Source organism: Brachycentrus maculatus, unplaced genomic scaffold (assembly GCF_059751285.1).
Source record: "Brachycentrus maculatus isolate JH-2025_06_01 unplaced genomic scaffold, ASM5975128v1 h1tg000144l, whole genome shotgun sequence".
Taxonomy (NCBI): Eukaryota; Metazoa; Arthropoda; class Insecta; order Trichoptera; family Brachycentridae; genus Brachycentrus; species Brachycentrus maculatus.
The window spans coordinates 2,249,493-2,261,790 of record NW_028280897.1 but is presented as its reverse complement, the minus strand read 5'-3'; the positions used below and the strand labels follow the sequence as shown (position 1 = coordinate 2,261,790).

The 12,298-nt window shown below is 32.2% G+C and overlaps 1 protein-coding gene across 2 annotated transcripts in view; it reads right to left on the bottom strand.

The window, feature by feature from the left end:
- whd (carnitine O-palmitoyltransferase whd) overlaps positions 1 to 12,298 on the bottom strand; it is a 99,999-nt gene that overhangs the window by 19,609 nt on the left and 68,092 nt on the right. For both annotated transcript variants that reach the window (XM_088260970.1, XM_088260971.1), the window contains exons 4-6: positions 7,054 to 7,330; positions 4,773 to 4,894; positions 2,499 to 2,700 (exon numbers count right to left, since the gene is read on the bottom strand). In XM_088260970.1, coding sequence (XP_088117096.1) covers positions 2,499 to 2,700; positions 4,773 to 4,894; positions 7,054 to 7,330 — 601 coding nt within the window. The remainder of the gene's footprint in view (positions 1 to 2,498; positions 2,701 to 4,772; positions 4,895 to 7,053; positions 7,331 to 12,298) is intronic.

Below are 12,298 nucleotides of genomic sequence, written 5' to 3'. Positions count from 1 at the left end.
TTTATATTACGATATATTTCAAGAATAATGTGACACACGTGTATTATAGAGTACCAAAAAGGCACAATGAATCCCATTGAACGTTTTTGTTTAGGAAAATAAATCGTTTCTTAACTAAATACATGATAAAAGTAATCATTTAAAAAACGGCAAAATACCGCCGCGCACGGGCGTCTCTTAGGAACAAAGTTAACGCGTTTAAAAGGTTAAATATTAATAATATTGAGAATACCAAATTTCTATTTAAATCCAGTAAACCCAAGCATTTAACAGGAATATTATAAAAGCCCTGGATATCTCAAGTGATGTGGGGAAACGGTTTCTTCTACTGTCTTATACAGTGAAGAATTTTCGTCACCTTTGATTTTTTTATATTTCTTAAATACCTCCACCTCCGTAGCGCAGTGGTCAGCGCGTTTGGCTACCGTGCTGGAGGTCCCGGGTTCGATTCCCAGAGGGGTCGAAATAAATATGGCTGATTTTCATTCTCATTTTTATTTAATATCACCCTGGACTGGTACAAGAAGCGCAGGGCTGATCACCTTGCCTTCGTGCAATTTACGATCAAGATAACACTGCGTCCCTACGATGCAGTGCCCTATGCACCATTGGGTGCGGATAAGGGTAAGAAGAAGAAGAAGAAAATTAAGATACAATAAGAAACAATGAATTTGATTTTTTGACATCCGGAATTGATATACAATATATACTTAAGGATACCCTATCCACCATATATATTTTTTTAAATTTGATAATACTTTTTTTAATACAGTATGGCATGGAACATATCTACTGTTTAAATGAGAAGTTCAGTGTATAAACCACAGTGTATATTTTTAAAGGTGTCTCTACTTGAGACAAAGCATCTATCATTTTTATGCTCACATTATCTTTCGTATTAAAACGATAGATGCTTCACCTCAAATTGAGACACCTTTCATTCATTCAAACCCTTATTTGCACCCCAATGGTGCATAGGATTATCTTGATCATTAACGCAAGAAAGAAAGGTGATCAGTCCTCAATTCCATTTATTGAATATTGAATAAATATTAAAAATCGCTTATATTTATTTAACCTAACCTAACCACCCTGGGAATCGAACCCGGGACCTCCAGAACGGTAGCCAAGCGTGCTGACTATTACACTATGGAGGAGGACACTTTTAAATATGTAGAAGTAAACAATGTACACTAAATTCATCATTACACTTAACTAATATATTGATATATCATCCGTAGGGTAATAATCTAGAGTCTGATAAATTATGAAAAAAATAAAAATATTATTAATATTTAAAGCATTTACTTTGTGTTTAATCATTTTTACTTATTTATTTTTTTACAAAAATGTTTATAATATTAGTATATAACCACTCACCGACATTTTTATGTCTACCGGTTTCGAGACGTACCCGTCTCTTCGTCAGGACAATCACTACAACAGTGGTTTGCATGCTGCGGTAATGATTGTCCTGACGAAGAGACGGATACGTCTCGAAACCGGTAGACATAAAAATCTCAGTGAGTGGTTATATACTAATAATATTAACATTTTTGAAAAAAAAAAAAAAAAAAAGTAAAAATAGATATATTTAAATTACAACTTTGATTGATGTAAGTATTATGCATCATTCCTTATCTGCACTTATTGGTGCAAAGGAAACTCCATCAGAATAACACAGTAATATATTGATTGTAAATTATATTTTCAAGGTGACCAGTCTTAGATATTGACATTACAGTGCAAAAAAAACTTAATTTTGACCGATTGATCGTTGTATCCAGCCAAACGCACTATATTACAACATAACTACCAGTTAAATTTTATCAGTCCATTACTATTATGTATACCTAACTTGTTTACTGGACACAATATCTACAGATGTCACTGTCTCATTAAAACGATATCTATGTCGAGGGCATCTCACTACATTTTGACACGTCTATCATTATATATTTACGGCTACGTACCTTATGACTAGTATTACCGTATTATGTATATAATTTCTGTATTATATTTTATTATGTTAAAAATTTTTTTTAAATCCCTGATTACCTCATAGAGATGATATATATATATATATATATATATATATATATATATATATATATATATATATATATATATATATATATATATATATATATATATATATATATATTCATAAGGATTATTGTGCCACATTAGTTTGATATTTCTGTAATCCATTTCTGGGTGGCAAACACTGTTATCTTGAACGTCACTTACATGAAGGCAATATGATCAATCCTGCGCTTCAGTTACCAGTCCAGGGTAATATTAAACAAGTGTAAAAGTGAAGAATCGTTAATATTGAACCCTCCTGAAAATTGAGCTAGCTCATGGTAGCTAAACGCGCTAACCATTATGCTACGGAGTCATTATACTATAACCTCAAATAAAATACATATTTGAGCTCATATTGGGATAAAATACCATTTAAGTATTTCCAATTCTATAAGAATTGAATTACTTACCGGTTCCAATTCCTGCCTATCGATCTGTCTCCGGAATACCAGACAGAGGTAGATGATGTTAGCTGCTCGGGCGGCTTGCACCGTGGTCAACTGCATGAGAAGCCCGTCGATGCCGTAGAAGTTAGAGTTGATCATCAGGGGAGACCTTCCTCTCAGGTAGACGTATTCTTCCCACCAATCGGATACATAGTTGCTGGACCACCTGGGAAAATTCGAGAAGTACACTTAAAAACAAATTTCAAATAACTCGTTTTGAATATTGAAAGCATTAAGTTCGTGGATCACATTGATATATTATTTTGAGAAATAAAAAGACTTAGTTTTTTGATCCACTCACATTTTTTTTAACAACCAACTAGTTTCGGCAACAACCTGTTGCCCTGGGTTTAATTTATGTCCCTGAAGAGGGCAACAGGTTGTTGCCGAAACTAGTTGGTTGTTAATAAAAATGTGAGTGGATCAAAAAACCAAGCCTTTCTATTTCTCAAAATAATATATTCAAATAACTCACCTGAAGTAGAGTCATCAAATTTACAAACGAATTCTGTAACTACAGGTCCTTTATATTAATCAAACAACTAACTAACCAAATAACCATAAAACCGTTTAAAAAGGTAACATTCTTCGCTTCTTCCACATTCATGCATAGATAGCCGCCGATTATTTTGGTTCCTGACCTGGACAAGTATATAATAATAATAATAATAAATTTGGATAACTTATATAGCGCCATTTTTGTAAAAAAATACCTCAAGGGCGCTTCACGGTGAATTCATTGGGGAAAATATTATGGTGGAAATGATTTAGCAAACAAATGTGTTTTTAATCTTTTTCTAAAGATCATCTCACTCTCACTATTTCTAACCATTGGTGGAAGAGCATTCCACGCCGTCGGTCCTGCAACAGCAAAGGCACGCTCGCCAAATTTAGTGCGTTGGTTGCGAGCTGGTAAGATAACTTTGCCCATTGCAGATGTTGTTGCCGATCGAAGCGTGAGACGTCTATCAACCAATTCATCTGGAATACACAGCTCCTTAAGATACTCTGGAGCCATATTGTGTATTGATTTATACATGAGTAGGCAGAGTTTATACTCAACCCTTTCGGGAAAGCGTAACCAGTGGAGTTTGTGAAGTAGTGGGGTGATGTGACTGAATTTAGAAATTCCAAAAATTAGTCTCGCTGCTGCGTTTAATACTGATTGCAGTCGAGTCATTTTATTGTTTGGTAGACCCGTGTATATACCGTTACAATAATCTACTCTCGATATTACAAACGCATTTATTAATTGACGGGCAGCATCAACTGGCAGATTCTTGCGAATGCTTTTAATTTGCCTTAGCTGATAAAAACATGTACTTGTTGTTTTGCTAATTTGAGTCTCAAGGGAGAGATCAGAATCTAAGAACACGCCGAGCAGTTTGACGGCCGGTGTAGTTGTACTCTTTGGATTGAGTGGTGTCGTGTTATCAATCAAATTCTGTCGTTTAGGTGTGGCTATCCAGAGATGTTCCGTTTTGGACGGGTTTAACGTCAATCTGTTTTCAGCCATCCATTCTCCTATTCTCTCAATGCACTTATTAATAGAGTCAACAAGTTTATATTTTTCCTCCGGCCTACAATAAAAATAAATTTGAGTGTCATCCGCATAGCAGTGATATGGAATACTTGTTCATACCATATTTTCTTGCGCTCCTAATTTCAAATATATTCGCCTCATAAATTTCTTTCATTGAAAGGTTATCATCATCGGCATCATTAGACATCAATCCTGATGATGAATGCTGTAATCTGGTCAGAAATATTAGCAAGAAGTAGTTATAACGACACATAACTGAATGCGTCACCGAAAAAACGCTCTCGGCATCTGAAGAACCAAAGAGCTGAGATATACATATTAATTTTTAAATCAAACACAGATTTTTTAAAGCCTACTAAGTTGTATTTTATTTAAATAAAAATAAAAACCCATAAAAATTTATATTGTGATAATTGTTTCGCCTAGTTATGGCATTTTGAAACAAATGACATTCGTTTGAAAATGCCATAACTAGGCGAAACAATTGTCACAATATTAATTTTTATGTGTTTTTTTTTTATAAAATACAACTTGTAGACTCAAAAAATCTGTATTTGATTTAAAAATGAATGCATAAATTAAAATGGATTCCTTCAAATTAAACGCCAAATCAAGAAATGAGCTGAGATATGTTTATGTTTATCGTGAGATGACTACAGTCTAAATATTAAGATTTAAATAGTATATATATATACCAGGATTTGAGGACAAGGAATTTCTGCAACTTCACAGCAATTCCTGACTTGAACGTCTGAGTCAAGCTCACCATCCGGCCATAACTGTCATCATCTAGCAAGGGTCGCACGGTTCTTAGGTACTGAAAAAGTGTGAAATATCAATAATTACTGATCAATTATTTTATTACAATAATTAAAGAAAACACTTCGTTTTTTACCACTTGAGTTTAATTATAGACTACATGTTTCAGAAGCTAAACTTCCATCATTCAGGTCTGTATAATAACATATAGTTATTATACAGACCTGAATGATGGAAGTTTAGCTTCTGAAACATGTAGTCTATAATTAAACTCAAGTGGTAAAAAACGAAGTGTTTTCTTTAATTATTGTAACATGTCTTACCACAAAGTTAATGCCGAAACAATAAATAAAATTATTTTATTCATGAAAAACATACATATTTACTGCCTGTGAAATAACCACTGAGGTCATCCTTGACCTGTGCAATATAATTGATTAAATTTGCTTTTTAAACAATATATGTTATGTATAATAAATCAAGGAAACTACGACTGACCTATTTATGTTATGCTGACGTTTTAAATTGAATGACCTTAAATCGTGTTTACAATCTGTTTTTCATTATGCAAGCGTGATGACGTTGCTTGCATTCCAAATTAATATAAAATGAGTCGATTACTTTTAAATTAGATAGAACTTTAAATACTAATTTTTATATTTCATAGTAACTTATATTTGTAAGAGTGCCTCTCCTCAGATATTTAAGATTGATGTGAATAAAAATTGTTGAGAAGGATAGCTGATTACTCAAAATATTAAAGGCTTGATAGATCGCATATAAAACTGGCCTTTGTGTAATTCTAGGTAAAGTACTATTAAAAAAAAAGAGTTAGGTACCAAGTCAGTATAAAAATTGTTTTAGATGACATATTTCATTTTGGTGATAACCAGCACACAAGCAGTGTTCAACTGTACAATGAAAAATGATTAATTTAATCATTGAAATATTCACAAAAGATAGCAGTTGATATGTTTCTAAGGTAGAGCAAAAAATGATAATGTTGATACGCCCATGTGGGTCAGTTAAAGATTAGGATTTTTATTATTTATCTCGTGGAATTGATAAGATTTATAAAAATAGAATAAAGTACACTGTGACTCGAGAGAAATTTAATAACAGAAGTAAGCAAACGGAATACACAAAATAAAGTCATGTAATGGACCTTTAGGTGAGCGATACAATCAATCAATTTGGAGAGATTAAAATAGAGGTGTGACAGAAATAATAAAATGGTAAACAAATGCAAAGAGGTTGCAGAAGCACTTGATTTAATGAATTATTAAATCAAGTGCTTCTGCAACCTAAAAAGAAAATTCTCAAGAATATTTTGTTGAACATTTAGCTTAAAGTTTAGCTTTTAATGATCTAATCCCAACACCGAATTAAGTAACAACTTCTTTTAAAAATTCGTTATACAATATGATCACCCGTATCTGATTAGAAAGCACTAAATGAATACTATATCAGGAAAAGTTTAATATTAAATTCCTGGTTGATTTCTTCTATTTGCTTACAATTCAGATGCTCTTTCTGCACTTGGTGTAGCACTGTACACTTATATTAAAAGTACAGAGACACATGTAACTAATTAAGCACGCTCTATAGCTGTATACATTTGTTTCATTCAATTGATTCGGGAGTCACTTTGTGCTAAAATTTATCCATTTTTAATTTACATCTTAGTTAGTAAACAACACTATTTCTTAAAATCTACTGTGACACGTCTATCAATGCATAACGCATCATTTTCAAACACGGTAAGTGAAGCCAATTCCAAATTTCAACGTCCCAAGGACCCAACTCTAAAATTTGGAATTAGCTTCACCTACGGTGTTTGAAAATGATGTGGAATGCATCAAAATACGTGTCACAGTAGATTTTTAAGAAATAGTTCTATTTACTTACTAAAATTTCAATTAAAAATGTATACATTTGCTTGAAATAAGCATGCTTGTTTAAATACTTGGACTGTAGCGTGCTCATAAACAAACTTGTTGAAGCACGCTACTCTCTAGCTAAGCTGTAGGTAGCAAGCTCGAAAATCAAACGACTGTCAATTTTTGAGCATGGTCAGCATGAATAGCATACTTTTAGCAAAGTACGTACACAACACTACTAAGAAACAATTACTCGATAATAACATTTTTTGTGCTAATAATGAGCATGTGTATCTCGACCTTAAGATTATTGTATTTCACAAAGGTTGGTATATACCCTTTTTAAGGTTTCGTCAATAGATGGCAACGGTAAGCGAGGTAGAGAACCCTGGAAGCTGTACAGCCTCGGAGGGTTCCACCCCGACAGCAGTTTAACAGCTCCGATCCACAACTTGGTTTTCTTAGAGACCTTCGTCCCCGGGCCTCTGGATTCGTACATCCATCCTTTGTACATGAAAAGCAGCTTTAGGGTGTAGCGTATCGCGAAGATCACCACCAGCCACATAAACAAAGCTGCCGAAACGCAAGCGAGCACCTCGTAAAACATTGAAGACCTGAGGGAAAAGAAAACAATCATAAAATGTCAGGGTAGGTTCCTGTGCAAACATCGCAGGATCGAGTTGGAAATACGGTATCACGGTAGGAATATCACATCAAGGGATTTATCTATCGTACATTGTATTTATAATATAATTCAAAGATGGAATGGCAAGCTACGCAGTAAAACTACAGTACAAAGTACATTGATCGCAAGTTACGCTAGCTTGTAATATTTATAATTAATTTTATAATTATTGTAATTATTAATAACAATATCACTTGAAATTTTCTAGATTAATTGAGCAAATCAACACTAACTAGTTCAGTCAAACTAGATGTTCCTATCAACAATCATCGTACTACATTTCAAATTTCCCGCTTTATGTAAACAGTTTAGATTTTAAACATAAAAAACAAATAAATCATATTCAGATCAATAATATTACCATTGATAAAGCAAATTAAACATAATACGCTATTAACCTGATGTTTATAATAAATTATTATACTTCTAACCCCATGGGCATTGTATCGATCCAATGTTTTCATGATCCTCAGTAATATAAAGGATATATATATATATATATATATATATATATATATATATATATATATATATATATATATATATTTATAGGCACATTGGTAAACGAAATAGTATATAAAAAAAATATATTCGCAGCATAATATTATAACAAACCATTGTCAGTTAAAAAGGCATGATAGTCAGTCAGAAAAACAAATCAAAAACGAATGAAGAACGACAATTTTGCAGTATATATGATTTAGAATAATAATAAATAATAATAAATAATAATAAAACCCTTATCCGCACCCCAATGGTGCATAGGGCACTGCGTCATAAAAACGCAGTGTTATCTTGATGGTTTACACATGAAGGAAAGGTGATCAGCCCTCCGCTTCAGGTACCCAGTCCAAGGTAATATTGAATAAATATGACAGTGAAAAAATCACTTATATTTATTTTACCCCCCATGGGAATCGAACACGGGATCTCCAGAACGGTAGCCGAGCGTGCTGACCATTACACTACGGAGGCGTATTTAGAAAAAAAATAATATTTTTAATTTAAATTTTACTTAATATATACCACTATTTCTCAAATCTTCATTCTTAAGAAATTTTTTCTCAACAATATTAATATTATTTACTATTTCAGATTTTTTATTTAAGTTTCACTTAGTAAATACCATAATTTCTTTAAATCCATTGTGACACCTGTTTCGACGCATTCCGCGTATCCCTCGAAACACGTGTCACAATATATTTGAATAAATAATGGTATTTACCGAGTACAACTTAAATTAATGGATCGATATCATTACAGTGTTATCCGCGGAATAAATTAATGAGAAAATATCTAGTTATAATTATTAATGGATCGTTAATCAACTTTTTTTCTTGCGATTAATGAGTCTCAAATATAATACGCTTAAATGAATATGTTAATAGTCTATATATATTTTTTGGTGATTTATTAGAACATTTTTTTGTCTATGAGATATTAAACAATATTTAAATTATTTGTATAGCCTTGGGACAGTTTTTTATGTGAAAAAAAAGGCGCCATATAAATTGTTCAAAATTGTAATGACTTATTATTTAAGGCCCAGTATTCGTCGCAAGTCGTAAATTAATTTAATTTATAACATTTTACGTAGTTTTTTCTTAATATACCTTTTTTGCATTGAAAAAATAAGTTTTTCTTCGAAATAATTTTACGGTTTTGAAAAGAGAGTTATCTAAAGATAAGAAGTAAAAAAAAAATATATATATATATATATATATATATATATATATATATATATATATATATATATATATATATATATATATATATATATATATATATATTTTCGATACATATTCTAAAAAACAAACAAAAAATCCAATACATATTTTTTCTTAAAAACGGACATGAATAGGCATGTGACCCTCAGTAGGCGAATGAATTTTGTACTTGCGAATATCCCCTTAAAAGCACAGGATCGTTGATTTTATCGTTGATCGTTGATCGCACGGATAATAATACAATATAAAAAGGTTTACACGAATGCGATTTTGATGTTTTGAAATATTCAGACTATCAAACGCGTATTTGTATTATAGTTTGCCAAAAATATCAGAATACAATGACAATTCCACCCCAGATATACATAATAATACAAATTAATAATAATGATTGCATACAAATTAAAGGGTCTGTGCTAAATAAAAGCTTCATCAATCCAACATAGATTCATCGTCTGTTTTCAGCCATCTATTCTCCTGTTCTATAAATGCACTTATTAATTATGCAATTCAATAGAAATCAAAGTGTGTCAATAATATATTAGTAACAATAATATCATAATATATATGTGTTGTTTCCCATCTACCGACGCTACACCGAACGAATGTGATGTAGGTTATCAAAAGAGCAGTTCTCATCGAGGTCGTTCAACGCAAAATTTCAACAAAAATAAATCAGAATAAAATAACAACCATGTAGTTTTATCCACATGAATTTTATTTGACCAGCAACCCAATAACTCAACACTGGATAGAACACTCAGAAGGGTGAAAAGCTATTAAAAGAAGAAGAAGAAGAATGACCAGCAACCGGGTTTCGTCGTGACCGACATCATCAGATTGGTGTGAGGCTAGACAAAATATACACAATGTTATATACATATAGGCAGGGGTTAAAAACCACGATTTTATATATTTTTCAGACAAAATGAATTTAAATTTAATGAGTTTAAGCATTGTATTATAATAATAATTACATGGTAAAGGTTTTAAGTATGATTTGATACAATTTTATGTGAATTAAAATAATATATAGTTGAATCTGGAAACGTTGCTGGTGAAAAAAATTTAAGTGGAAAAAACAACATAGTTAAAACAAGAGTTCCATCAAGAAATGTCAGTACAAAACTTAAATCGAATAATAAATCATACAACATCAGAACATGGTATAATAACTGGAAAAGATTATACATAATGTATTAAAAAGACATAAATGAAGAATAGGGTAAAAAGTACTAGCACATGTTCGTAGTTGTGTATAAGCGTTTGGTATTACATGCATATACCTCGAAACCTTTGAAATACGGGCCTTTAGAATAATCCTCAAAGGCTCCTGCCACATGGTAAAAGAACGAAAAGTTCTCTGTAGGGTTTAAATCATATTCAAAAGAGGAAACCAACTCAATATAAGGGGGGAAATAGGGTAACAGGGGTAATAAGAAGATGCCATATTATATGTCATGATGTGAGCAGACTCAATGGGCTAGATTCCATAATTATTAATTGCTCTTTACTGGAAAAGATATCTCAACGAGTGCTTGTAATCAAATAATGATACATTTTTGAGTGTTTGGTATTAATTAGTATTGGGGAAGATGCTGTTTGCTTCGAAATCTAGACAGAGCTTAGTAATAATTAATCTTGGGGAAGAAACTGTTTGCGAAGCCAGACGTGTTGTCTGCGCACATTTTTTTAGCACATTTTTTTAGAACATTTTTTTTGGCATATTTATTGAAAATAGATTTTTTTAACAATATATATCGAAAATAATAATTCATCCCTTTTGTTGAACTCCTTACCTTTCAATAACTCTTTTCTTTTCAAAACCATATGTTTATTTCGAAGAAAAACTTATTTTTTCATTACAAAGACGGTGTTTTGAGCAACAACAAAAAAATACTTTAAATGTTACCTGAGTTTAAAGAAAAATATGTTACGATTTATCGTATATGTGATCAGAACCGCCATTATTGTAAAAAAAAATAATTTAGAATAATTAATATAGCGCCATTTTCGTAAAATATACCTCAGGGGCGCTTACGCAGACGTGAAAATGATAATGATGCACAAAAAAATATTTAAAAAAAAAACGTCATTATCGGCTGGGAGTGAGGAAGGGAAAAGTGGAGCAGACATATTGCATTGTGTTGTAGTGAGCGAAGATGTACGCAGCGCAGCGGTTGGATGGTCAGAGCTCGCCGTGGGTGACCAATCAAAATAAATAACGCCTATCGCGAACAGCACTCGACGAGTCCGAGTCTATAGTCAGCCGGACTTTGCGCCGAGTTACGCAAGTAAGCCAACTAATAAAACACGTGCAACGCCCTGACGCGAATGGAATCACCAACTATCCAAACAATAATAACAGCGTACGAATGGATCTTTGTCAGACGGGGGGAATATCTAATTTAACATATTCAACCTATAAGGATTGTATAAGTCTCGTTTTGTGTTTATAACAGCTGATATAATTAATATTTTCATTCATCATTTTCTTTTGGAAAATTCGCCTTAGAAAAAACGTTATTTTTGTAAGTTGGCAATGAATTACGTCACAAAAACGGTGGCGTTATTTTAATGTTGGTGTCAATACTAAATTATTGGCGGCTCTAGTTGTTGATGTCAATGGTCCACCCTACCACCCACCCCTCTCCCGTCATATTTGCATAACACAAATGGTAGTGTAGTGGTAAACAAACAATCCACACTACTACTATCACAGCTCTATAAACCATAGACAATAAACCATATGACGTCATAAAACATTCGATGACGGCAGTTTGATGACGTATGCGAACGCACGTTTTTCATTTTATTCAAATATCTAAAGTTTAAACCTTCATATCTCCCTTAGCTCTCTACAGATTTCAATAAGAATGTCACCGATAGTCTTGTGATTTTTCAAATTAATTTATTAGCCAATAAACACACATCGTGATATTTATCCAATAACCTTCCCCTCCTGGTGATATGTATTTACTACAACTTGACTTTAAAAATGAAAATATCAATATAAAATGTAATAGATACGGGCTCACAATTTTTGTGTTCCTTCGTACTATAATCATGTATTACTTGAAGTATTATTATATAAAGTTATTCATTTGCAGCGACGGAAATAAATAAATTGTAAAATAAATCGGGGATAGAATCACCAATACACAAACGTT